General features: G+C 49.2%; 1 protein-coding gene across 4 annotated transcripts in view; it reads left to right on the top strand.

Annotated features, from left to right (window-relative positions):
- nfixb (nuclear factor I/Xb) overlaps positions 1-23658 on the top strand; it is a 506036-nt gene that overhangs the window by 453508 nt on the left and 28870 nt on the right. For all 4 annotated transcript variants that reach the window (XM_070867267.1, XM_070867268.1, XM_070867270.1 and 1 more), the window contains one exon: positions 10841-10932. In XM_070867267.1, coding sequence (XP_070723368.1) covers positions 10841-10932 — 92 coding nt within the window. The remainder of the gene's footprint in view (positions 1-10840; positions 10933-23658) is intronic.

The following is a 23658-nucleotide window of genomic DNA, read 5'->3' as shown; positions in this document are numbered from 1 at the left end:
GATTCTGCTCTCTCTCCTGTTTCATGTCCTGACGCCTATCGGCATGAAAGAACAGAAATTTCGCCAAACCTTTCCTTTCATGGTTGTGGAGGCCATCTTATACCCTCTAGTTCCTGACTCACCGGCCAGTGCAAATAGCTGGTCGTGATTTATCCCATCACAAAACTAATTGGGTTAGTGCCTGAGTTAATGTAGTTAGTGCCTGACGGGATTGGACAGGTTAGACGCAGGAAGAATGTTCCCGATGTTGGGAAAATCCAGAACCAGGGGTCGCAGTCTAAGGATAAGGGGTAAGCCATTTAGGACCGAGATGAGAAGCCTCTTCACTTAGAGAATTGTGAACCTGCAGAATTCTCTACCACAGAAAGTGGGGGCCAGTTTGTTAGATTTATTCAAAAGGGAGTTAGCCCTTACGGCTAAAGGGATCAAGGGGTATGGAGAGAAAGCAGGAATGGGGTACTGAAGTTGCATGATCAGCCATGATCATATTGAATGGTGGTGCAGGCTCCAAAGGCTGAATGGCCTGTTCCTGCACCTATTTTCCATGTTTCTATGTAATGTATCACACCGAGAAATATCGGTTGAAAATGCTAATTTTCTGCTAAAAATCCCCCACAGTCATTTCTAGCCGACAGTGCTTAGGAATTTTTTTTGTTATTCGTTCCTGGGATGTGGCCGTCGCTGGCAAGGCCGGCATTTATTGTCCATCCCTAATTGCCCCTCGAGAAGGTGGTGGTGAGCCGCCTTCTTGAACCGCTGCAGTCCGTGTGGTGAAGGAACTCCCACAGTGCTGTTAGGGGGTTTGGAACTCACGGCCTGAAAGTGTGGTAGAGGCAGAAACCCTCACCACATTAAAAATTACTTGGATGTGCACTTGAAGTGCCGTAACCTACAGGGCTACGGACCAAGAGCTGGAAAGTGGGATTAGGCTGGATGGCTCTTTGTCGGCCAACATGGACACTAACGGCCAAATGGCCTGCGTCTGTGGCACAAATTGTTATGATTCTATATTTTCCAAGGGAGTTCCAGGATTTTGACCCAGCGACGTGAAGGAACGACGATATATTTCCAAGTCAGGATGGTGTGTGACTTTGGAGGGGAACGTGGAGGTGGTGGTGTTCCCATGGGCCTGCTGCCCTTGTCCTTCTAGGCAGTAGAGGCCGCGGGTTTGGGAGGTGCTGCCGAAGAAGCCTTGGCGAGTTGCTGCAGTGCATCTTGTAGATGACACAGGGATTACAGTAAACAAGCATGGTTTCTGTTAGGAGTGTTGTAAGTGGTACTCACATGAGGTTATCTTAAAGCCCCTGGCTCCATATTTGGCCATCCAAGTAGAGGAGAATATTTTGGAACAACATTGCTCCCATTTGGGTGAAAGCCTGAGACAGGCAAAGCTCTCAGAGGAATTTAGCACATTTAGCAGGTGAAATGTTTGCACAGGAACAGGGCTGGTTGGAAAATATAGAATCATAGCAATTTGTGCCACAGACGCAGGCCATTCAGCCGTTAGTGTCCACGTTGGCCGACAAAGAGCCATCCAGCCTAATCCCACTTTCCAGCTCTTAGTCCGTAGCCATGCAGGTTACGGCACTTCAAGTGCACATCCAAGTACTTTTTAATGTGGTGAGGGTTTCTGCCTCTACCACACTTTCAAGCAGTGAGTTCCAAACCCCCTCTGGGTGAATAAAGTTCTCAACTCATCTCTAAACCTTGTACCAATTACTTTAAATCTATGCTCCCTGGTTATTGACCCCTCTGCTGAGGGAAATAGGTCCTTCCTATCCATTCTAGCTAGGCCCCTCATCATTTTATACACCTCAATCAGCCCCTCAGCCTCCTCTGTTCCATATATCCTTGTAAAGGCTGAAGATAGAGCATGAACGTCAATGAGTGCCAACTGTGACGGGCAGCATAGCCAGGTCCAATCCTGCCTTGACACACTAACAGTTTGATTGATTGGATCTCCCTCTGCTTCAGCTATCACTAAAGCCAGTTGTGGCCCTCCCACTACCTGAGATCAGCTGATATAACACAGACTGGGGATGGAACCATCTAAACAGCCCTCAGTCAGGGTAACCCTTGTTGGACCCTCCTGGTCCCGACTCCAACCTCGTAGTAACAAGATTTGATTCTCTGCTTATCCTCTTGTCTCACTACAGCGATGAACTTAATATATTTCATTGTCTGGTTGTTCAAATTAATCAAATGCTAAACTGGTTGAGAACATAAGAACCTAAGAAATAGGAGCAAGAGTAGGCCATTCGGCCCTTCGAGCCTGCACCACCATTCAATAAGATCATGGCTGATCATTCCCTCAGTACCCCTTTCCCGCTTTCTCTCCATACCCCTTGATCCCTTTAGCCATAAGGGCCATATCTAACTCCCTCTTGAATATATCCAATGAACTGGCATCAACAACTCTCTGTGGCAGGGAATTCCACAGGTTAGCAACTCTCTGAGTGAAAAATGTTCTCCTCATCTCAGTCCTAAATGGCCTACCCTTTATCCTAAGACTGTGTCCCCTGGTTTTGGACTTCCCCAACATCGGGAACATTCTTCCCGCATCTAACCTGTCCCGTCCCATCAGAATCGTATACGTTTCTATGAGATCCCCTCTCATCCTTCTAAACTCCAGTATAAAAAGGCCCAGTTGATCCAGTCTCTTCTCATATGTCAGTCCAGTCATCCCTGGAATCAGTCTGGTGAACCTTCGCTGCACTCCCTCAATAGCAAGAACGTTCTTCCTCAGATTAGGAGACCAAAACTGAACACAATATTCCAGGTGAGGCCTCACCAAGGCCCTGTACAAATGCAGTAAGACCTCTCAGCTCCGATACTCAAATCCCCTAGCTATGAAGGCCAACATGCCATTTGTCTTCTTCACCGCCTGCTGTACCTGCATGCCAACTTTCAATGACTGATGAACCATGACACCCAGGTCTCGTTGCATCTCCCCTTTTCCTAATCTGCCACCATTCAGATAATATTCTGCCTTCGTGCATTTGCCACCAAAGTGGATAACCTTACATTTATCCACATTATACTGCATCTGCCATGCATTTACCGACTCACCGAACCTGTCCAAATCACGCTGCAGCCTCTTATCATCCCCCTCACAGCTCACACCACCACCCAGTTTAGTGTCAACTGCAAACTTGGAGATATTGCACTCAATTCCTGCATCCAAATCATTAATGTATATTGTAAAGAGCTGGGGTCCCAGCACTGAGCCCTGCGGCACTCCACTAGTCACTGCCTCCCATTCCGAAAAGGACCCATTTATCCCGACTCTCTGCTTCCTGTCTGCCAATCAATTTTCTATCCACGTCAGTACATTACCCCCAATACCATGGGCTTGATTTTGCACACCAATCTCTTATGTGGGACCTTGTCAAATGCCTTTTGAAAGTCCAAATACACCACATCCACTGGTTCTCCCTTGTCCACGCTACTAGTTACATCCTCAAATAATTCTAGAAGATTTGTCAAGCATGATTTCCCTTTCACAAATCCATGCTGATTTGGACCAATCTTGTCACTGCTTTCCAAATGCGCTGCTATTTCATCCTTAATAATTGATTCCAACATTTTCCCCATCACTGATGTCAGGCTAACCGGTCTATAATTTTCCGTTTTCTCTCTCCCTCCTTTTTTAAAAAGTGGTGTTGCATTAGCTACCCTCCAGTCCATACGAACTGATCCAGAGTCGATAGACTGTTGGAAAATGATCACCAATGCATCCACTATTTCTAGGGCCACCTCCTTAAATAGTCTGGGATGCAGACAATCAGGCCCCGGGGATTTGTTGGCCTTCAATCCCATCATTTTCCCCAACACAATTTCCCGCCTAATAAGGATATCCTTCAGTTCCTCTTTCTCACTAGACCCTCGGTCCCCTAGTACATCCGGAAGGTCATTTGTGTCTTCCTTCGTGAAGACAGATCCAAAGTATTTGTTCAATTGGCCTGCCATTTCATTGTTCCCCATTATTAAGTCACCTGAGTCCGACTGCAAGGGACCTACATTTGTCTTCACTAATCTTTTTCTCTTCACATATCTATAGAAGCTTTTGCAGTCAATTTTTATGTTCACGGCAAGCTTCCTCTCGTACTCTATTTTCCCCCTCCTAATTAAACTCTTTATCCTTCTCTGCTGAATTCTAATTTTCTCCCAGTCCTCAGGTTTGCTGCTTTTTCTGGCCAATTTATATGCCTCTTCCTTGGATCCAACACTATCCTTAATTTCCCTTGTTAGCAACGGTTGAGCCACCTTCCCTGTTTTATTTTTACTCCAGACAGGGATGTACAACTGTTGAAGTTCATCCATGTGATCTATAAATGTTTGCCATTGCCTATCCACCGTCAATCCTTTAAGTATCATTTGCCAGTCTATTCTAGCCAATTCACGCCTCATGCCGTTGAAGTTAGCTTTCCTTAAGTTTAGGACCCTAGTTTCTGAATTAACTGTGTCACTCTCCATCTTAATAAAGAATTCTAACATATTATGGTCACTCTTCCCCAAGGGGTCTCGTACAACAAGATTGCTAATTAGTCCCTTCTCATTACACATCACCCAGTTTACAATGGCCAGCTCTCTAGTTGGTTCCTCGGCATATTGGTCAAGAAAACCATCCCTAATACACTCCAGGAAATCCTCCTCTACCGCATTGCTAGCCCATATAGATTGGTTAGCCCAATCTATATGTAAATTAAAGACGCCCATGATAACTGCTGTACCTTTATTGCACACATCCCTTATTTCTTGTTTGATGCTGTCCCCAACCTCACTACTACTGTTTGGTGTTCTGTACACAACTCCCACTAGCGTTTTCTGCCCTTTGGTATTCCGCAGCTCCACCCATACCGATTCCACATCACCCAAGCCAATGTCCTTCCTTATTATTACATTGATTTCCTCTTTAACCGGCAACGCCACTCCGCCTCCTTTTCCTCTCTGTCTATCCTTCCTAAATGTTGAATACCCTTGGATGTTGAATTCCCAGCCTTGGTCACCCTGGAGCCATCTCTGTAATGCCAATTACATCATTGAGGTAATTCTTTGATTGGTGGTGGAGGGGTTTAATCCGCCTCAGTTAGCGTTTGGCTGCAATGTTTTTTTTGTTGCAGGTTTATCTTTCTTTATTGATGTTAGTCCAATGAATAAAAATGGTTAGATTGAGTCACCTCAGCCATTAGCTGCAGGCGGTTCTCAGCTGAAGCATCTTCCACATTGTAGGTGGTGAGATTTTGCTTGCTCATGAGACAGGACCGTGGAATCATACAGCACAGAAGAAGGCCAATCAGCCCGTCATGTCCGTGCTGTCCCTTTGAAAGAGCTGTCCAATTTAGGCCCACGCCCCAACTTTACAAATCTCACCTCAGAATTCTGGGCACCACACTCTGGGGAGGGTGTCACAGCCTGCAGAGGGTACAGAGGAGGTTTACCAGGATGATACCAGGAATTAGGGAGTTCAGTTATGTGGAGAGACTGGAGAAACTGGGATTGTTCTCCTTAGAATTAGTCCTCTTCGAGGACATGTCCAATGGCCTTTTAAAAGTTCCTGTCATGTCTGATTCCACCACCCTTTCAGGCAGTGCGTTCCAGATCTTCACAACCCTCTGCGTGAAGCCATTTCTTCTCATTTCCCCGATAGTTCTATTTCAAATCGATGATCTTTGGTGACCGATCCACTTGCCAGAGGAAATAATTTCTCCCTACTTGGCCTATCAAAAGCTCTCATAATTTTGAACGCACCCTTAACCTCCCCTCTGAGGAGAACAGTCCCGGTTTCTCCAGTCTCTCCACATAACTGACCTTCCTCATTCCTGGAATCATCCTTGTATACCTCCTCTGTACCCTCTCCAGAGCCTTGATATCCTTCCTAAAGTTAGGTGCCCAGAATTGTACAAAACATATTCCAGCTGAGGTTTGTAAAGGTTTAGCATGAGTTGGAAGCATGTTCTCTTTAAGTTCGGTCCCAGTATCTTAGACAATCATGGACTGCGGCCAAAACACAAACTGTCCAATTGAGGCAAAGCTCTCACACATGTTTCATTATTATCTAATAATATCCCTGGAGACCAGCAGAGCAGATTATGAAACAAAGACTTTCTGAGCAATTACATTCCAACAGTACAATGGAGACAAGAAATACATAGAAATTGTGGTGATACCTCCAAGTACCCAATACATGATTTTCTATATGTGCCTTTCCTTTTGCTGATCTTCTAATTTAATTAGATTTGTCTACACTAAGTGCACGTGATTAGATTTTTAACCAATAAGGGAATTAAGGGTTATGGGGAGCGGGCGGGTAAGTGGAGCTGAGTCCACGGCCAGATCAGCCATGATCTTTTTGAATGGCGGAGCAGGCTCGAGGGGCTAGATGGCCTACTCCTGTTCCTAATTCTTATGTTCTAATGTTCTTATGACCTCTACCACCTAGAAGGACAAGGGCAGCAGGCGCATGGGAACACCACCACCTCCACGTTCCCCTCCAAGTCACACACCATCCTGACTTGGAAATATATCGGCCGTTCCTTCATCGTCGCTGGGTCAAAATCCTGGAACTCCCTCCCTTACAGCACTGTGGGAGCACCTTCACCACACGGACTGCAGCGGTTCAAGAAGGTGGCTCACCACCACCTTCTCAAGGGGCAATTAGGGATGGGCAATAAATGCCGGCCTTGCCAGCGACGCCCACATCCCATGAACTAATTTTTTTTTTAAATTATCGCCATCAATAACCCAACACAAATTGGGTTTTTAGTTTGCTTCAACCAAGTTTATTGCCCTTGTTGGGAGTGGGGGGAGGGAGAACAGGGAATTCTGGGTGAGGAACTTTACCACAGAGTTCTGCAAATGCAATCCCACCGGGAAAACACTTCCATAAAGTCTTACAGGTTGCACCTCCGATGCTGCGGGGCATGAAGTAACCCCTGCCATTGTATGGTGACCAGTTTTGGTCTCCTTACCCAAGGAAGGATATACTTGCCATTGAGGGAGTGCAACGAAGGTTCACCAGACTGATTCCTGGGATGGGGGGATTGTCCTATGAGGAGAGATTGAGCAGACTAGGCCTATATTCCCTAGGGTTTAGAAGAATGAGAGGTGATCTCATTGAAACATACAAAATTCTTACAGGGCTCTGACAGGGTAGATGCAGGGAGGATGTTTCCTCTGATTGGGGAGTCTAGAACCAGGGGTCACAGCCTCAAAATAAGGGGTCGGCCATTTAGGACTGAGATGCAGAGAAACTTCTTCACTCAGAGGGAGGTAAATCGTTGGAATTCTCTTCCCCAGAGGGCTGTGGAGGCTCAGTCTTTGAGTATATTCAAGACAGAGATCGATAGATTTTTGAATATTAAGAGAATCGGGGGATATGGAGAGCGGGCAGGAAAGCGGAGTTGAGGTAGAAGATCAGTCATGATCTTTTTGAGGGGCCGAATGGCCGACTCCTGCTCCTATTTCTTATGTTCTTATCAGCAGGCCCCTGGAGTCCTGGTATGGGAGCCCTGTATCCGCTGCCTCCAAACCAGGGCAGTGCAGGTTACAGCCAACCAGCGGCGAGGCAAGGGTGGATTCTGTTTATTTTTTTTAAATCCCCAGTCTCACGACACTTTGATCTTCTGAGATTTACTGTTGAGTTGCAGCTAATTGAAATGTAGTTAAAATGCAAAGCGGGTGTCTATTGCACCTCGGTTAGCCTCAGCTTTGATCTCCGCAGTGGCTGATTTTCCTGCACATTCATGGGGTTGACAAGAGTTCTCACATGACTGCCTGGCAGCCTCTTAGTGTTAGTGAAGGAGATCTATTGTCCTCCTATTTCTTATGTTCTGAATAACATGCACACACACCAATCTTTTTAAAACCTTGTCGGTTCGCCTTCCCCGTAGCGTAGTGTAAGAGGCAGACCGTAAGTGAATCATACAGGCCAGGACAGGCACAGGTTCGAAGCCACCAGTCGCTATTGAACTAGCCACTTTTAGCCAACATACCCAGTTGGGTTAGGTTCACCAACCCTCCAGGATTCGTCTCAATATCTGCCCCACTTGCCTGGATGAGTTGCAGCTCCAACAACACTCAAGAAGCTCGACACCATCCAGGGCAAATCAGGCCGCTTGATCGGCACCCCATCCACCACCTTCAACATTCACTCCCTCCACCACCGGCGCACCGTGGCTGCAGTGTGCACCATCTACAAGATGCACTGCAGCAACTCGCCAAGGCTTCTTCGGCAGCATCTCCCAAACCCGCGACCTCTACCGCCTAGAAGGACAAGGGCAGCAGGTGCATGGGAACACCACCACCTCCATGTTCCCCTCCAAGTCACACACCATCCTGACTAGGAAATATATCGGCCGTTCCTTCATCGTCGCTGGGTCAGAATCCTGGAACTCCCTCCCTAACAGCACTGTGGGAGCACCTTCACCACACGGGACTGCAGCGGTTCAAGGCGGCGGCTCACCACCACCTTCTCAAGGGGCAATTAGGGATGGGCAATAAATGCCGGCCTTGCCAGCAACGCCCACATCCCATAAACAATTAAAAAAAAATCTTCTGGACACTGCTACAACCAACACCCGGCTGAAACGTCACAGGGTCATTTAAAAAAATTACATTTTTGAAATCATTATCTTTGCACACTTATATTTATTATTGATATAAATGTTGGAAAAGGGGAAGAAGAGGCTGTTGGGGGGGGGGGGCGGGGCCATTGGAGGCAACGGGAGGGTCATGTGACGAAAGCTGCAGGATCACGTCCAATCAGAGTTGCCGACCCTGGTCTGGGATGCTACAGTTAGTGCTCGAGCATCTTCGGGCCTAGCGAAGGGCTCAACCCCAGCCAGCCAGGGTTTCAGCTCCCGATGGCCAACCAGCCCTCGCCCGACGTTGACGGGGCGCTGACGGCCTCGAAGCAGGGTTGGCCACCTCCATTTTGAAAGGGGCCTTCTGCCAGCTGTCCGACAGATGCCAGCTCATTTCAGGAGACCGGCCAATCGGAGGGGGGTCCTATCCATGTGTGGACGGCTGGTGAGCACGGCAGTAGACTCGGCTGTGCCCGGCTCCCACCTAAGCTCGCTGGTGAAGAACATAAGAAATAGGAGCAGGAGTAGGCCCCACGGCCCCTCGAGCCTGCTCCGCCATTCAGTAAGATCATGGCTGATCTTCCACCTCAACTCCACTTTCCTGCCCGATCCCCATATCCCATGATTCCCCTGGAGGCCAAAAACCTATCGATCTCAGCCTCGAATATATTCTGAGACTCGGGCAGAGAATTCCAAAGATACACCACCTCCGAGTGAAGAAATTCCTCCTCATCCCTGTCTTAAATGGCCGACCCCTTATCCTCAGACTGTGCCCCCCTAGTTCTAGACACTCCATCCAGGGGAAACAACCTCTCAGCATCTTGAGAGCCGCCCACGCCAGGGATCAGAGTGCCTTCGGTGCCAGTGGAATGATACCCCAGACACACAGGACACAGGAGGGGGAGGCTCCTTTTAAAATGGATGTTCTCAGGTCTGCAGGGTGAAATCAGGACACTCTTTTGATAGGCACACCTTTAATTTATAAAGCCCACTAAAGCCCTTTCCTTTCACAGATCATGTACAACCTGCTCTGTCACTAAATCCAATTTACCTCAGTGTTTGTCGGTGCTTCAGAATTCAATTACAGGTGACCACACTGTCCCAGCAGCCACTGGGGCGAGTAGACAATCCGTGGAACAGACCAAATTGTTGCACAATGTTTGATTGCTGTCGGGCAAGGAAGCACAGCTCCCTTAAAGGGGAACTCAAACGTATGAAGGGTGTGTGGGAGAGGCGGATGCAATAACAAACTTTAAAGGAGCACAAGTGTTGTCTAATGATGACTTGAAGGAAAATACTTTAGGGCTCTGTGTTGAGTTAACTCATCTCAGTGGGTGGTCAGTACCCATAGGTCCAATCTCCTCCCCCCCCCCCTCCGCCCCGCTCCCAAAGCTTTCAGGAGATTGAGGGAGAAATTAAAACTGCTGCACTGACAGGGATTAGCACCGCCATCCCGCTCCCCAACTCATGTCTGAGGCTGAACCAAACCGTTTGCAACCTTGACCTTGTCACATTTGACCCGAAAACGAGTTTCCGACCACATATCCGCAGCATAACTAAAACCGCCTGTTTCCACCTCCGTAACATCGCCCGTCTCCGCCCCTTGCCTCAGCTCATCCGCTCATCCGTGCCGTTGTTACCTTTAGGCTTGACTATTCCAACGCACTCCTGGCTGCCCTCCCACGTTCTACCCTACGTAAACTACCCTATGTGATCCAAAACTCGGCTGCCCCGTGTCCTGACTCGCACAGAGTCCCGCTCACCCGTCACCCCCCTCTGTGCTCGCTGACCTACATTGACTGCCGGTTAAGCAACACTTCGATTTCAGAATTCTCATCCTTGTTTTCAAATCCCTCCATGGCCTCACCCCTCCCTATCTCTGTAATCTCCTCCAGCCCCACAATCCTCCAAGATGTCTGCGCTCCTCAAATTCTGCCCTCCTGAGCACCCCTGATTATAATGGCTCAATCATTGCCTTCAGCTGCCTGGGCCCCAAGCTCTGGAACTCCCTCCCTAAACCTCTCCACCTCTCTTTCCTCCTTTAAGATGCTCCTTAAAACCTACCTCTTTGACCAGGCTTTTGGTCGCCTGTCCTAATTGCTTGCTATGTGGCTCGGTGCCACATGTTATATAACACTCCTGTGAAGCGCCTTGGGACATTTCACTATGTTAAAGGTTGCAAGTTGTAGCTGCTGTATAATGTAGCAGAAACTCTTCCTCATGCATTCCTGACCTCACTGCGTTCCTGTTCACAGCATACTCAACGCCCAGCTCCTCCTCCGCAAACCGGTTTGTCAGTATTGGACCACGGGATGGAAACTTTGTAAATATCCCGCAGCAGTCACAGGTAAGCTCTCCGTCTGCTCTTAGCAGTCTGCACTAGACCGGCTAGACACGAGACGTACGTCAGACAAAGGGTAGCATCAGATTCGTCCGACTTCTCCTGGGCACGACAAACGCAGCAGATCTCATGGCCGGGGTTTTAATTTTGCTATTATTACCAAGGTGATCTCCCGGGGTCTTGCTCCAGGGTAGTCCAGGGTTGGGACGGCGAACACGGATATATGTGTTTTTAACCTGCCTTGTTTCTTTAAGGCAATCGACCAGGTTCTCCCAGTGAGGAAGTGGCTTGAATAGGCATGCCCTGAGGTTAAGTAGAGGCTAATTGTTGCACCAGGGTTTGCTAGGTTGGCAGATGCTTGTAAATTCCCCCTTCTTGTCCCCTGGGAGCACAGACTGGTTTACCAAGGTCTGAAAAACCAGTAGTTGAACGACTGACAACCTTTCTCTTTTACGCTTTGAAGTTTGGCGTCCGAAGTGTGACAGATATGGAAGAATTTTAGTTATGAGTCTGGTGAGAAACCGAGTTGAAGGGCCTAAGCCCATAGCACGGTTGAACAAAATAGATAGAAGATGCCTGGTTTTTGCCTCTCCCAGGACATCACATGGTTCCAGTTGGGGTAGAGTGCAGATGTTTTCGGTATAAGGGGTGTCACAGTTGTGTGAGGCGGACTGGTTGGGCCGGGTGCCCTTTGCCTTTCCGCCATTGTTCATAGGTTTATATGTAACCTTCAGGGCTGCTGACCGAGGGCCGTGCGGCTCTTTGTCGGCCGGCGCGGACACGATGGGCCGAAATGGCCTCCTTCTGCGCCGTAAATTTCTATGTTTCTCGACGGTAAATCAGGAAGCAGTGGTCAGGTGGCACTGAACGTAGATATTAAACGGTTGTAGACTGTAGAAGGAAGGACTGACTGAGGAGGGTGGGGTGGGGGGGGGGGGGCCTATCATCATAGGTGGTCCCTCAAATGAGGATGACTTGCTTCCACATGAGTTCACAGGTGTTTCAATGAAGGACCCGATATTCCAGCCCTCAACTCTAATTGAGGGGGTGGAAGATGCCTGTGCGTGGATTTTTTTAACGTGGGGTGACCGTTGCACACCAGCCACCACACGGGCTCGACAGAGCTAGGTCTTGGTCCAGTGGCAAGGGTTGAACCAGGACAACTGTAGACCTGCTCTGCTGCACAGGCCCTAGTGCTCACACATATCGCAGTGTGGGCCGGGTCATGCTGCCCCTGGGCCCTCGCCTCTTCTGGGCCCCGTACCCTCATTGGCTGCACCTTCGCCTACGATGGGGGGAGTATGGGGGGGGTGGGGGGGGGGGTGGTTAAGGAGTGACACAGTTTTGAGATACTATACTAAGAAGGAATGGATTATCGCAGGAGGCTTAGGGCGGAAATTTCCACATCGCCCGCTTGGGGGCAATAACACTCATGAAGCACAAAACTTTGCGACAGGCACAGAATTGGGGTTGACTCCCCCGAAAGGAAATGGAGCACTAAAGGAAACGCTCCTCTTCCTCTCTGGGGGCACTAGCGCGCGGCATTGCTCTCCACTTCTTGTGGGGGGGGGGGGGGGGCGCTAACCCCAATTCCGCTTTAGGGGCGGGACTTCTGTGGAGACTACAAAAGTGTGCTGCACCTGTACAAGAAACGCTGGTTGGGCTCCAACTGGAGTACTGTGTCCAGTTCTGGGCTCCACACTTTAGGAAGGATGTGAAGGCCTTGGAGAAGGCGCAGAAAAAATTCTCCAGAACGATTCCAGGGATGAGGGACTTCAGTTGCGTGGATAGACTGGAGAAGCCGGGGTTGTTCTCCTTGGAGCAGAGAAGGTGGAGAGGAGGTTTGCTCGAGGTGTTCAAAATCATGAGGGGGTCTGGACAGAGTAGAACCAGAGGTCGAGAATCAGAGGACACAGAGTTAAGGTGGATTGGCAAAAGAGCCAAAGGCAATGTAAGATAAAACGTTTTTGCGCAGTGAGAGGTTGAGATCTGGGATGCGCAAAAGGGAGTTGGATAAGTACCTGAAGGAAAAGAAGAATGCAGGGCTACGGAGAAAGGGCGGGAGATTGGGACTAGCTGAGAGTCGGAACGGGCTCGACGGGTCAAATGGACTTCCATGCTGTAACCGTTCTATGATATCTCCAGATAGGCTTGCTTATGAAGAACGTTAAATTAACGGCAAGTTAATTGACTGTGTTGAAAACTGACTCGGCAAAAGGGAGCAGAGGGTGGCGATGAGTGCAATATGTTCAGTTTGGGGAGCAGTGACTATTGCGGAGAATTGCAGCCCAACTATATCCAGTTAAAATCTTGTTTGGTCTTAATAAAGATCTAGGAACTTCAATTGCCCTCCGCACATGGGTTCTGTGCACATTGTCCATAAGCAACGCGCAGGTAGGTACTGAGGGCTGTATTTTCTGTCTCTGGGGGGGCAGAAACGGAAGCAGGGCGGGAAAGTTAGCGGCCGGGAATAGTTTGCGCTTTGGTATGTTAGTTTGGGCACCCGGACCCTGCGTCAGGGAGCACAGCACGAGGGATGGGAAACTCGTGAGCTAACGTGTCGGGCTGGAAGCGCTCCGAGAGAAGTCTGGCAGGGGGGGGCACCTTCAAAAAAATATTCTCCGAACATTGCCCACGCCACAACACAAATCGCTAACACAATTAAAAGACCCTCGCGCTTACCTGCGGAGTACTTTACCGTCCTCACCGCCGCCGGCGATGCCGAAGCGCTCTGATTTCCCAGGCGGTCGTGGCGGGCGCGCTTCCGGGCGGACGGGTCGGGCAAAATGGCCGAACTCGCACCGGTGTCGCGACCGGGGGCGTTGCTCACCCGGGCGCAGCTCTTCCCGGCGGCGCTGCTCGCGGCGGAGCGCAAGAGACCTTACCGTCGCCTTTCACGCCGGCTCCAGGGCAAAACCCCGAGCGCAAAGGACCGGACAATCCAGCCCTTTTACCGTATGCAGTTCCGTCAAATGCAGCTGATGACACCCGCTCGGAGGCCAGATGGTGAGCGTTGGGGACATCAAAGGGATTCAAATGGATCTGTAATAAGAAGTTGGATGGAGTGAGGAGGAGCAGATGGCCTTTAATGTCGATATAAATGCACGGTGACAAAACAGGAAACACAGAATCCATGTACAGAGCACAATTGAAACTACTACATCTTTATTCAGATCAAGCAAGATTTTAGCTGGATATAGTTGGTGTGAGACAGCGGTAGGGAAGAGGTAAGATGTTCATTTTGATATTAGCCTATCTCCTGTGCCTACTTTATTAGGACCCCGTTAAGAACAAAAGACTTGCATTTATATAGCGCCTTTCACGACCACCGGCCGTCCCAATGTGCTTTGCATTCAATGGCGTACTTTTGGAATGTAGTCACTGTTGCAATGTGGGAAACGCGGCAGCCGATTTGCGCACAGCAAGCTCCCACACACAGCAATGTGGTGATGACCTGATAAATATGGAGTTACATAGATATGGAAGGATTTAAAACACGATGTCGAAAATGTTAAATTTGATTCAACGGGGGATTGGAAGCCAATGTAGATCAGCGACACGAACAATACGTCAATTAGAAGTCAGACTGGCTTTCGTTCTTTTAAAGATAATTTATTTTTAAAGTGACGCCTGAAGTCAAGTTAAGCTCATCCAAAACTCTGCTGTCTAACTCGCACCAAGTCCCGCTCACCCATCACCCCCTGTGCTCGCTGACCTACATCGGCTCCTGGTTAAGCAACGCCTCGATTTCAAAATTCCATTCCTTGTTTTCAAATCCCTCTATGGCCTCGCCCCTCCCTATCTCTGTAATCCCCTCCAGCGCCCCACACCCCCCCTCAAATTCTGCCCTCCTGAGAATCCCTGATTATAATCACTCAACCATTGGCGGCCGTGCCTTCAGCTGCCTGGGCCCCAAGCTCTGGAACTCCCTCCCTAAACCTCTCCGCCTCTCTACCTTTCTCGCCTCCTTCAAGACGCTCCTTAAAACCTCCCTCTTTGACCAAAGATTTGGCCACCTGTCCTAATATCTCCTTACGCAGCTCAGTGTCAAATTGTGTTTGATAATCGCTCCCATGAAGAGCCTTGGGCCATTTTACCACATTAAAGGCTCCAAATAAATTCAACTTGATGCCGGCATTGTCCAACCCTAGTTGGCCTGGCTACGCTCGTCTTTTTTGTTTCATAATAATTGTTTTACGCCCTTGCTAGGCCGTGCCATAGGCTTTCAGGGATCAACCATGAGGTCGGGGACTAGAGTCAGGTGTAGTCCAGACAGAGTATGGATGGCAGGTTCGCTTGCTGAAGGACACTAGTGAACCAGTTGGGTTTTTTACAACGGGCATTTGCCCCTGATGCCAGCCCCGATTTAATTGAATAAACTTCCATGGTCATGGTGGGATTTGAACTACGAACCGTTGGGTTGCTAGTCCAATGCCATAACCACTATACTATTTAAAAAAAATTATTATTCATTGGATGTGGGCGTCGCTGGCAAGGCCGGCATTTATTGCCTTGAGGTGAGCCACAGTTAAGAGTCAACCACATTGCCGTGGGTCTGGAGTCACATATCGGCCAGACCGGGTAAGGGCGGCAGATTTCCTTCCCTAACGGACATTAGTGAATCAAATGGGACTTTATTACAATCCAACAGTTTGTCATGGTCAGCATTACTGATACTAGCTCTTTATTACAGATTTATTTAGTTAACTGAGTTTAAATTTCCCAGCTGCCCTGGTAGGATTTGAACGCGCGTCTCTGAATCATTGAGATTGTCCGGATTACGAGTCCAGTGACATAACCACAATGCTACGAACCACTAGCACAAGGGGAAGCTTGGTGTGTCTGCACCCTCCTGATGGCACGGGACCAGAAATTGGTGTGCGTCGGTGGGAAGGCTCCAACATCGGTTAAAATGGTGCAGAAAGAACAAAGTTGGAGGCATTTTGTGGTTTTAATTTTTTAGGTCATTGCGAGGTTAGTCTTATTTATTTATTTGACGCCAAGGAAGCTGGGGGAAGGATGGTTTGTTTGGACTTTGTTGTGGCTTGAAAATCTGCCAATTGAGAGAAAAATAACTGTGATTAAACAAGCTGTACCAGAACTTAAAACAGGACACAGTGAGTATACAGAAATGAATAGGATATTGTTCGTTGATTCTCATTGTGTAATGAATGCAATATGATATGGACCCAAAATGCTGAAAGACAATTTATATTACATTAAAAACAGGCATTATCATATAATCATAGAATCCTACAGCACTGAAGGAGGCCATTCGGCCCATCGTGCCTGTGCCGGCTCTTTGAAAAAGCGATCCAGTTAGTCCCACTCCCTCCTGCTCTTCCCCCATCGCCGTGAAAATTTTATCCCCCTTCAAATATTTATCCAACCCACTTTTGATAGTTGCCATTGAATCTGCTTCCAGCCTCCTTTCAGGCAGCGCGTTCCAGATCACAACAACTTGCTGTGTCAAAGACATTCTCCTCATCTCCCCTTTGGCTATTTACAATATACATTAATGATTTAGATGAAGGAATTGAATGTAATATCTCTAAGTTTTCAGATGACACTAAGCTGGGTGGTGGTGTGAGCTGTGAGGAGGATGCTAAGAAGCTGCAGGGTGACTTGGACAGGTTAGGTGAGTGGGCAAATATATGGCAGATGCAGTATAATGTGGATAAATGTGAGGTTATCCACATTGATGGCAAAAACAGGAAGACAGAATATTATCTGAATGGTGACAGATTAGGAAAAGGGAAGGTGCAACGAGACCTGGGTGTCACGGCACATCAGTCATTGAAGGTTGGCATGCAGGTACAGCAGGCGGTGAAGAAGACAAATGGCATGTTGGCCTTCATAGCGAGGGGATTTGAGTACAGGAGCAGGGAGGTCTTACTGCAGTTGTACAGGGCCTTGATGAGGCCACACCTGGAATATTGTGTTCAGTTTTGGTCTCCTAATCTGAGGAAGGACGTTCTTGCTATTGAGGGAGTACAGCGAAGGTTCACCAGACTGATTCCCGGGATGGCAAGACTGACATATGAGGAGAGACTGGATCAACTGGGCTTGTATACACTGGAGTTTAGAAGAATGAGAGGGGATCTCATAGAAACATATAAAATTCTGACGGTATTGGACAGGTTAGAGGCAGGAAGAATGTTCCCGTTGCTGGGGAACTCCAGAACCAGGGGTCACAGTGTAAGGATAAGGGGTAAGCCATTTAGGACCGAAATGAGGAGAAACTTCTTCACTCAGAGAGTGGTGAACCTGTGGAATTCTCTACCACAGAAAGTTGTTGAGGTCAGTTCGTTGGATATATTCAAAAGGGAGTAAGATGTGGCCCTTACGGCCAAAGGGATCAGAGGGTATGGAGAGAAAGCAGGAATGGGGTACTGAGGTGAATGATCAGCCATGATCTCATTGAATTGCGGTGCAGGCTCCAAGGGCCGAATGGCCTACTCCTGCACCTCATTTCTATGTTTCTATATTTCTATGGCTCGTTGGCCAAAAGCGTTCTGAGTGGTAAAAGGTATTGTTTGACTGACACTTGCGAGATGACTGTTTGGCGCCGATGGCTCAAAGGTCAAGGGTGGAACTTGCACGGGGCCTAAGTGAGATGAGTTTGGAGAAGCCAGAAGCAACTCCACAGTAGGCCCAGGACCAAGGCACAGCACAGCCCCAACGTTGGCATTAAATTTGCAATCACGCCCAGAATGGCCTCAAGAAGGGTTGATCGGCAAAAAGAAAGAAGGACTTGCATTTATATAGCATCTACCAGACATCTCAAAGCACTTTATAGGATCGTACTTTTGGAGTGTATTAACTGTTGTAACACAGCAGCCAATTTGTGCACAGCAAGCTCCCACAAACAGCAATGTGATAGTGACCAGCTAATCTGTTATTGTTAGGTTGATTGAGGGATAAATATTGGCCAGAACACCACTGCTCTTCTTTGAAATAATGCCGTGGGGTCTTTTACATCCACCTGAGAGAGCAGACAGGGTCTCAGTTTTAACATCTCATCTGAAAGACGGCACCTCCGACAGTGCGGCACTCCCTGAGCACTGCACTGCACTGCACTGGGAGTGTCAGCTTAGATTCATGTGCTCAACGTGGGACTTGAACCCACAACCTTCTGACCCAGAGGCAAGCATGCTACCCACTGAGCCACGGCTGACACTGTAGCTCAGGTAAGCACATGAGAGAGAAAGGAATAGAAAGGTATGTTGATGGGGCGAGATGAAGAGGGGCGGGAGGGGGCTGGTGTGGAGCTTAAACACCGACACGGACCTGCTGGGAGACCAACAGAGCCCCAGCTGACACGATAGCGAATACCGATAGCAAACTGATCACCAACTCGCCGCAAGTTTTACATCTCTCTTTATTTCCTTTGACTTCAACTATTTTTCAAATGGGCCTTTGGCCATCCTATGACACTGGGGTTGAGCAGACGAAATGGCGTTGGCTGTCAGTTATAGTCATTGATGATAGGAACTGCGCTGGCAAGTGTCACAGTAACAAGAAGACCCTGAGAAGATAAACAAAAAAGTCAGCTATTTATATATTGTTAGAGAAGGGAAAAGCTGTTTGGGAGCACGATCAAAGCTCTGCTTCCCAGAGCGTTAGCATATGGAGATTCCTCTCAGCATAGGCCGGTTGGAAGCACTTTTGCCTCTGGTTCTGGGGTCATGGCCCAACCCAGGGCTTGAGGACTGACACGACAGTGCAGTGCTGATGGCAATATAGCACGAGGTAGAAAAGGCCATCCGTCAGCTCAAGAACAACAAGGCCATCGGGAGCAGATGGAATCCCCGCTGAGGCACTAAAGTATGGCAGAGAGGCACTATTGGCTCGAATGCATGATCTCATCTCTATTATCTGGAAGGAGGAGAGCATGCCGGGAGATCTCAGAGATGTCGTAATCGTGACCATCTTTAAAAAAGGGGACAAGTCCAGCTGCGGCAATTACAGAGGAATCGTTCTGTTGTCGGCAACTGGGAAAGTCATCACACGAATCCTCCTCAACTGTCTTCTCCCTGTGGCTGAGGAGCTCCTCCCGGAGTCACAATGCGGATTCTGTCCACTAAGGGGTATAATGGACATGGTCTTCACGGTGCGACAACGACAGGAGAAATGCAGGGAACAGCACCAACCCTTGTACATGGCCGCCTTCGACCTTACAAAGGCCTTTGACACTGTTAACCGCAAGGGATTATGGAGCGTCCTCCTCTGTTTCGGCTGCTCCCAAAAGTTTGGCGCCATCCTCCGCTTGCTCCACGATGACATGCAGGCCCGTGATCCTGACCAACGGATCCATCGCAGACCCAATCCACGTCCGGGCCGGGGTCAAGCAGGGGCTGCGTCATCGCGCCAACCCTCTTCTCGATCGTCCTCGCTGCCATGCTCCATCTCACACTCAACAAGCTCCCCGCTGGAGTGGAACTAAACTATCGGTGGCCGTGCCTTCTATTGCCTGGGCGCTAAGCTCTGAAATTCCTCCCTAAACCTCTCCACCTCTCCACCTCTCTCTCCTCCTTTAAGATGTTCCTTAAAAACTACCTCTTTGGCCAAGCATTTGGTCACATGTCTCCTTCTTTTGACTCAGCGCCAATTTCTGTCTGATAACGTTGCTGTGAAGCGCCTTGGGACATTTAACTATGTTAAAGGCGCTATATAAATATAAGTTGTTATTGTTGCAGGAGTAAGAACCTTCAGCAGTCAAGGGATGAAAAATTGGGAGTATTTTTTTAAGAATTCCCTCACAAAACACACTGGCACCAGTACAAGGAAACAATAAAAATCCTCATATCTAACACAAGACAAAGAAAGAAAGAATTGCATTTCTATAGCGCCTTTCACAACCACCAGACATCGCCAAGCATTTACAGCCAATGAAGTACATTTAGAGTGTAGTCACTGTTGTATTTGTGGGAAATGCGGCAGCCAATATGCGCACAGCAAGCTCCCACAAACAGTAACATGATGTTGACCAGATAATCCATTTTTGTTATGTTGATTGAGGGATAAATATTGGCTCCAGGACACCGGGGATAACTCCCCCCCCTGCTCGTCTTCGAAATAGTAGCCGCAGGATCTTTTACGTCCACCTGAGAGAGCAGACGGGGGCCTCGGTTTAACGTCTCATCCGAAAGGCATCACCCTGCAACAGTGCGACGCTCCCTCAGCACTGCACTGGGAGTGTCAGTGTGGGTTTATGTGCTCAAGTCCCTGAAGCGGGACTTGAACCCACAACCTCCATGACTCCGAGGCGAGAGAGCACTGCCACCTGAGCCACAGCTGACTCTCCCCAATGCGCAAGTAGGAGCCTGGTGGGCAGTCCCTGTTGGGACCGAAGCCACAACTTCCCCAGCGAGATTGATATCAGGTCAGACCGCAGTTCCACTTGCGCATAATTGCCCAATTTTAACATTCCGCCCTCAACTTTGCGGGGGCAAAAAGGAAAATAAGATGTGGCTTGATGAGAAACAAGTGTGGAGGTGGAAGATCACCAATAATGGTTAAATAAGTAAGCGCCGTTTCAGGAAGTCAGTGCATTCTTGCACAGAGAGGCTAATGTGCCAAACTCCTTTTTCACTGTCATGTCGAATTCACACGTCAGCGAGTATTTTATATTACAGTGTACAGAAAGAAGAGTTGATTTCAGGGTTGGAGGACGAGGGGTGCGTTGCCAATCAAGCATCCTTTAGTTTTATAGTTGCATTTGCAAACTGTCCCTCCGCCCTGGAATTAAAAATGCAGCACTGACGGCAAGTGGGGCCTCCCTCTCTCTCCCCAACTCCTGTCTGAGGCTGAACCAGACTGTCCGCAACCGAGGTGTCTCATTTGACCCTGAAATGACCTTCCGGCCACATACCCGCAGCGCAACTAAAACCGCCTATTTCCACCTCCGTAACATCGCCCGTCTCCGCCCCTGCCTCAGCTCATCCGCTGCTGAAGCCCTCGTCCGTGCCTGTGTTACCTCTAGACCTGACCATTCCAACGCACTCCTGGCCGGCCTCCCACGTTCTACCCTACACAAACTAGAGGTGGTCCAAAACTCGGCTGCCTCGTGTCTTAACTCGCACCAAGTCCCGTTCACCCATCACCCCCTGGGCTCGCTGACCTACATTGGCCCCTGGTTAAGCAACGCCTCGATTTCAAAATTCTCATCCTTATTTTCAAATCCCTCCCTATCTCTGTAATCTCCTCCAGCTCCACAACCCCCCCCCCCCTCCCCAAGATATCTGCGCTCCTCTAATTCTGCCCTCTTGAGCATCCCTGATTATAATCGCTCAACTATCGGTGGCCGTGCCTTCTGTTGCCTGGGCCCCAAGCTCTGGAACTCCCTCCCTAAACCTCTCCGCCTCTCTACCTCTCTTTCCTCCTTCAAGACGCTCCTTAAAACCTACCTCTTTGACCAAGCACCCGCCCTAATTTCTCCTTATGCGGCTCGGTGTCAAATGTTTTTATCTCCCAGCACTGCCGTGAAGCTCCTTGGGACATTTTCACTACGTTAAAGGCGCTTATATAAATACACGTTGTGGTTGTTGAGAGCAGTTTGCTTTGAGAATGCACTTCGCCATTGCTCATCCGGATCCCTCACGGAGACTGTGCCTCTCACTAACTTTTTGTCATGGGCCACGTCCAAAACCAGTGTCTTCCCGAGCCGCCATTCCCAAGAACACGACAACCGGACTCGCCCCCAGAGTGGTGGGATGCCTGTGTGTGTGTGTATGTGTGTACCTGCGATTCCCCCATAACCCCCTCTCAGTCAAGCTGTTGCCAACTGCAGGCACGGCTCAACAGGGGCCCACAGTTCTGTTTAAATAAGGCCCTTTGGGCTGGTTTTTCAGCCTTGCTGTTTCCGCGGCGCAAACAGAGACGGGCAGGAAATTTACCGCCCGGTTAACATTTGCACTTTGCGGAGCAACTTTCGACATTTGGTCCTGAGCCAAGGGCGCAGCGCAGAGGGAGGTGTTGTGTTACTTTCACGGCCCCCAAAAAAAAACGGGATCCCCGCCAACTTTAGCGCGGGGCCGGGAGCGCTCTGAAAGAGGCCTCGGGAGGGGGAGAAAATTCCCCCCAAAAACTTACAACACACATTGCCAACACCCTTACCAGCACAAATCGCTGCAAAAATATAAAAACGTAAAAACCTTAACGTACCTTTTTTCTTGCAGTTTGTCCACCTCACCGCCGCCGGCCGTGTTTTCCCCGGCGGTCACCGCGGGGCGCGTTTCGCGGCGTACGGGTCGGGCGATTGACGGAACTTCTGCCGGCGTGGCAACGCGAGCCGCTGCACACCCACCGCTGCTCTCGCCGCCGGTGCTTCTAAGCGCCACCGCGGAAAAAAAAGCTACTCGAGGATCGCGCCCGGACGCAAAACAGCTGACCCACCCCCCCCCTCCCGTTTTATCGCCGCGGAGGGTCAAAACGTGGTGAAATCCCGGGTCGCCAACAACCCGAAAATCCAGGCCATAATTTCACTCGCTGCCGGGTAGAGCTGTTCTGCCTGGTGGGATCCCATGGCCTCGTTCCTGATGGCGAGAGGTTGGCCGGGGAACACCACTCGATTGCAGCGGAATCAAATTCCCTCAGTTCGGGCTCCCCCTAATGAATTAAGGCTCTCGGGTTGCATGAAGCAGGATCTGACCAGGGGTCACAGGTCAAGCTGAGGTGGACCACAAGTGGTCTCAGGGCTAGAAGTTCAAGAAGTCTAAAGGGATGGTTGAGTGCTGCAGGTAGGGAAAGAGGAGGTTACATTGGCGGGGAACTGGCTTTGAATCATAGGACAGTACAGCATAGAAGGAGGGGGCCATTCGACTCATCGAGTCTACGCCGGCTCTTTCGAAGAGCGATCCAGTTAGTCCTCCTCTTTCCCCATATCCCTGCAATTTTTTATCCTGAACTGGAGGCAGTTCAGAGAAGGTTTACCAGGTTGATTCCTGAGATGAGGGGGTTGACTTATGAGGAAAGGTTGAGCAGGTTGGGCCTGTACTCATTGGAGTTTGGAAGAATGAGAGGTGATCTCATTGAAATGTGTAAGATTCTGAGGGGGCTCGACAGGGTAGATGCAGAGAGGATGTTTCCCCTCGTGGGGGAATCTAGAACTAGGGGGCATGGTCTCAGAATAAGGGGCCGCCCATTTAGAACGGAGATGAGGAGGAATTTCTTCTCTCGGAGGGTCGTGAATCTTTGGAATTCTCTGCCTCAGAGAGCTGTGGAGGCTGGGTCATTGAATATATTCAAGGTGGAATTAGACAGATTTTTGAACGATAAGGGAGTGAAGGGTTATGGGGAGCGGGCGGGGAAGTGGAGTTGAGGCCAAGATCAGATCAGCCGTGATCTTATTGAATGGCGGAGCAGGCTCGAGGGGCCAAATGGCCGACTCCTGCTCCTATTTCTTATGTTCAAGTATTTATCTAATTCCTTTTTGAAGGCTACTATTGAATCTACTGATATTTGCGGTGAAGACAACATTGCCTTGGGCTGCAGGGGAGCACGGGATGGTGGATGAAAAGTGGATTCTAACTGCAGTGGTGTTGTGTAGTGATGTGGAACATAAGAACATAAGCCATTTTGCCCCTCCAGCCTGCTCTGCCATTCAATAAGATCATGGCTGATCTGATCTTGGCCTCAACTCCACTTCCCCGCCCGCTCCTCATGTGGAGAAAGAATCGGGAGTGGGACTAATTCTTCGAAAGGGCCGACACGGACTCGATGGGCTAAATG

This window comes from Pristiophorus japonicus, chromosome 24, assembly GCF_044704955.1.
Source record: "Pristiophorus japonicus isolate sPriJap1 chromosome 24, sPriJap1.hap1, whole genome shotgun sequence".
Classification (NCBI taxonomy): Eukaryota; Metazoa; Chordata; class Chondrichthyes; family Pristiophoridae; genus Pristiophorus; species Pristiophorus japonicus.
Note: the sequence above shows the minus strand (reverse complement) of the source record. Positions and strands in the feature narration are given on the sequence as shown.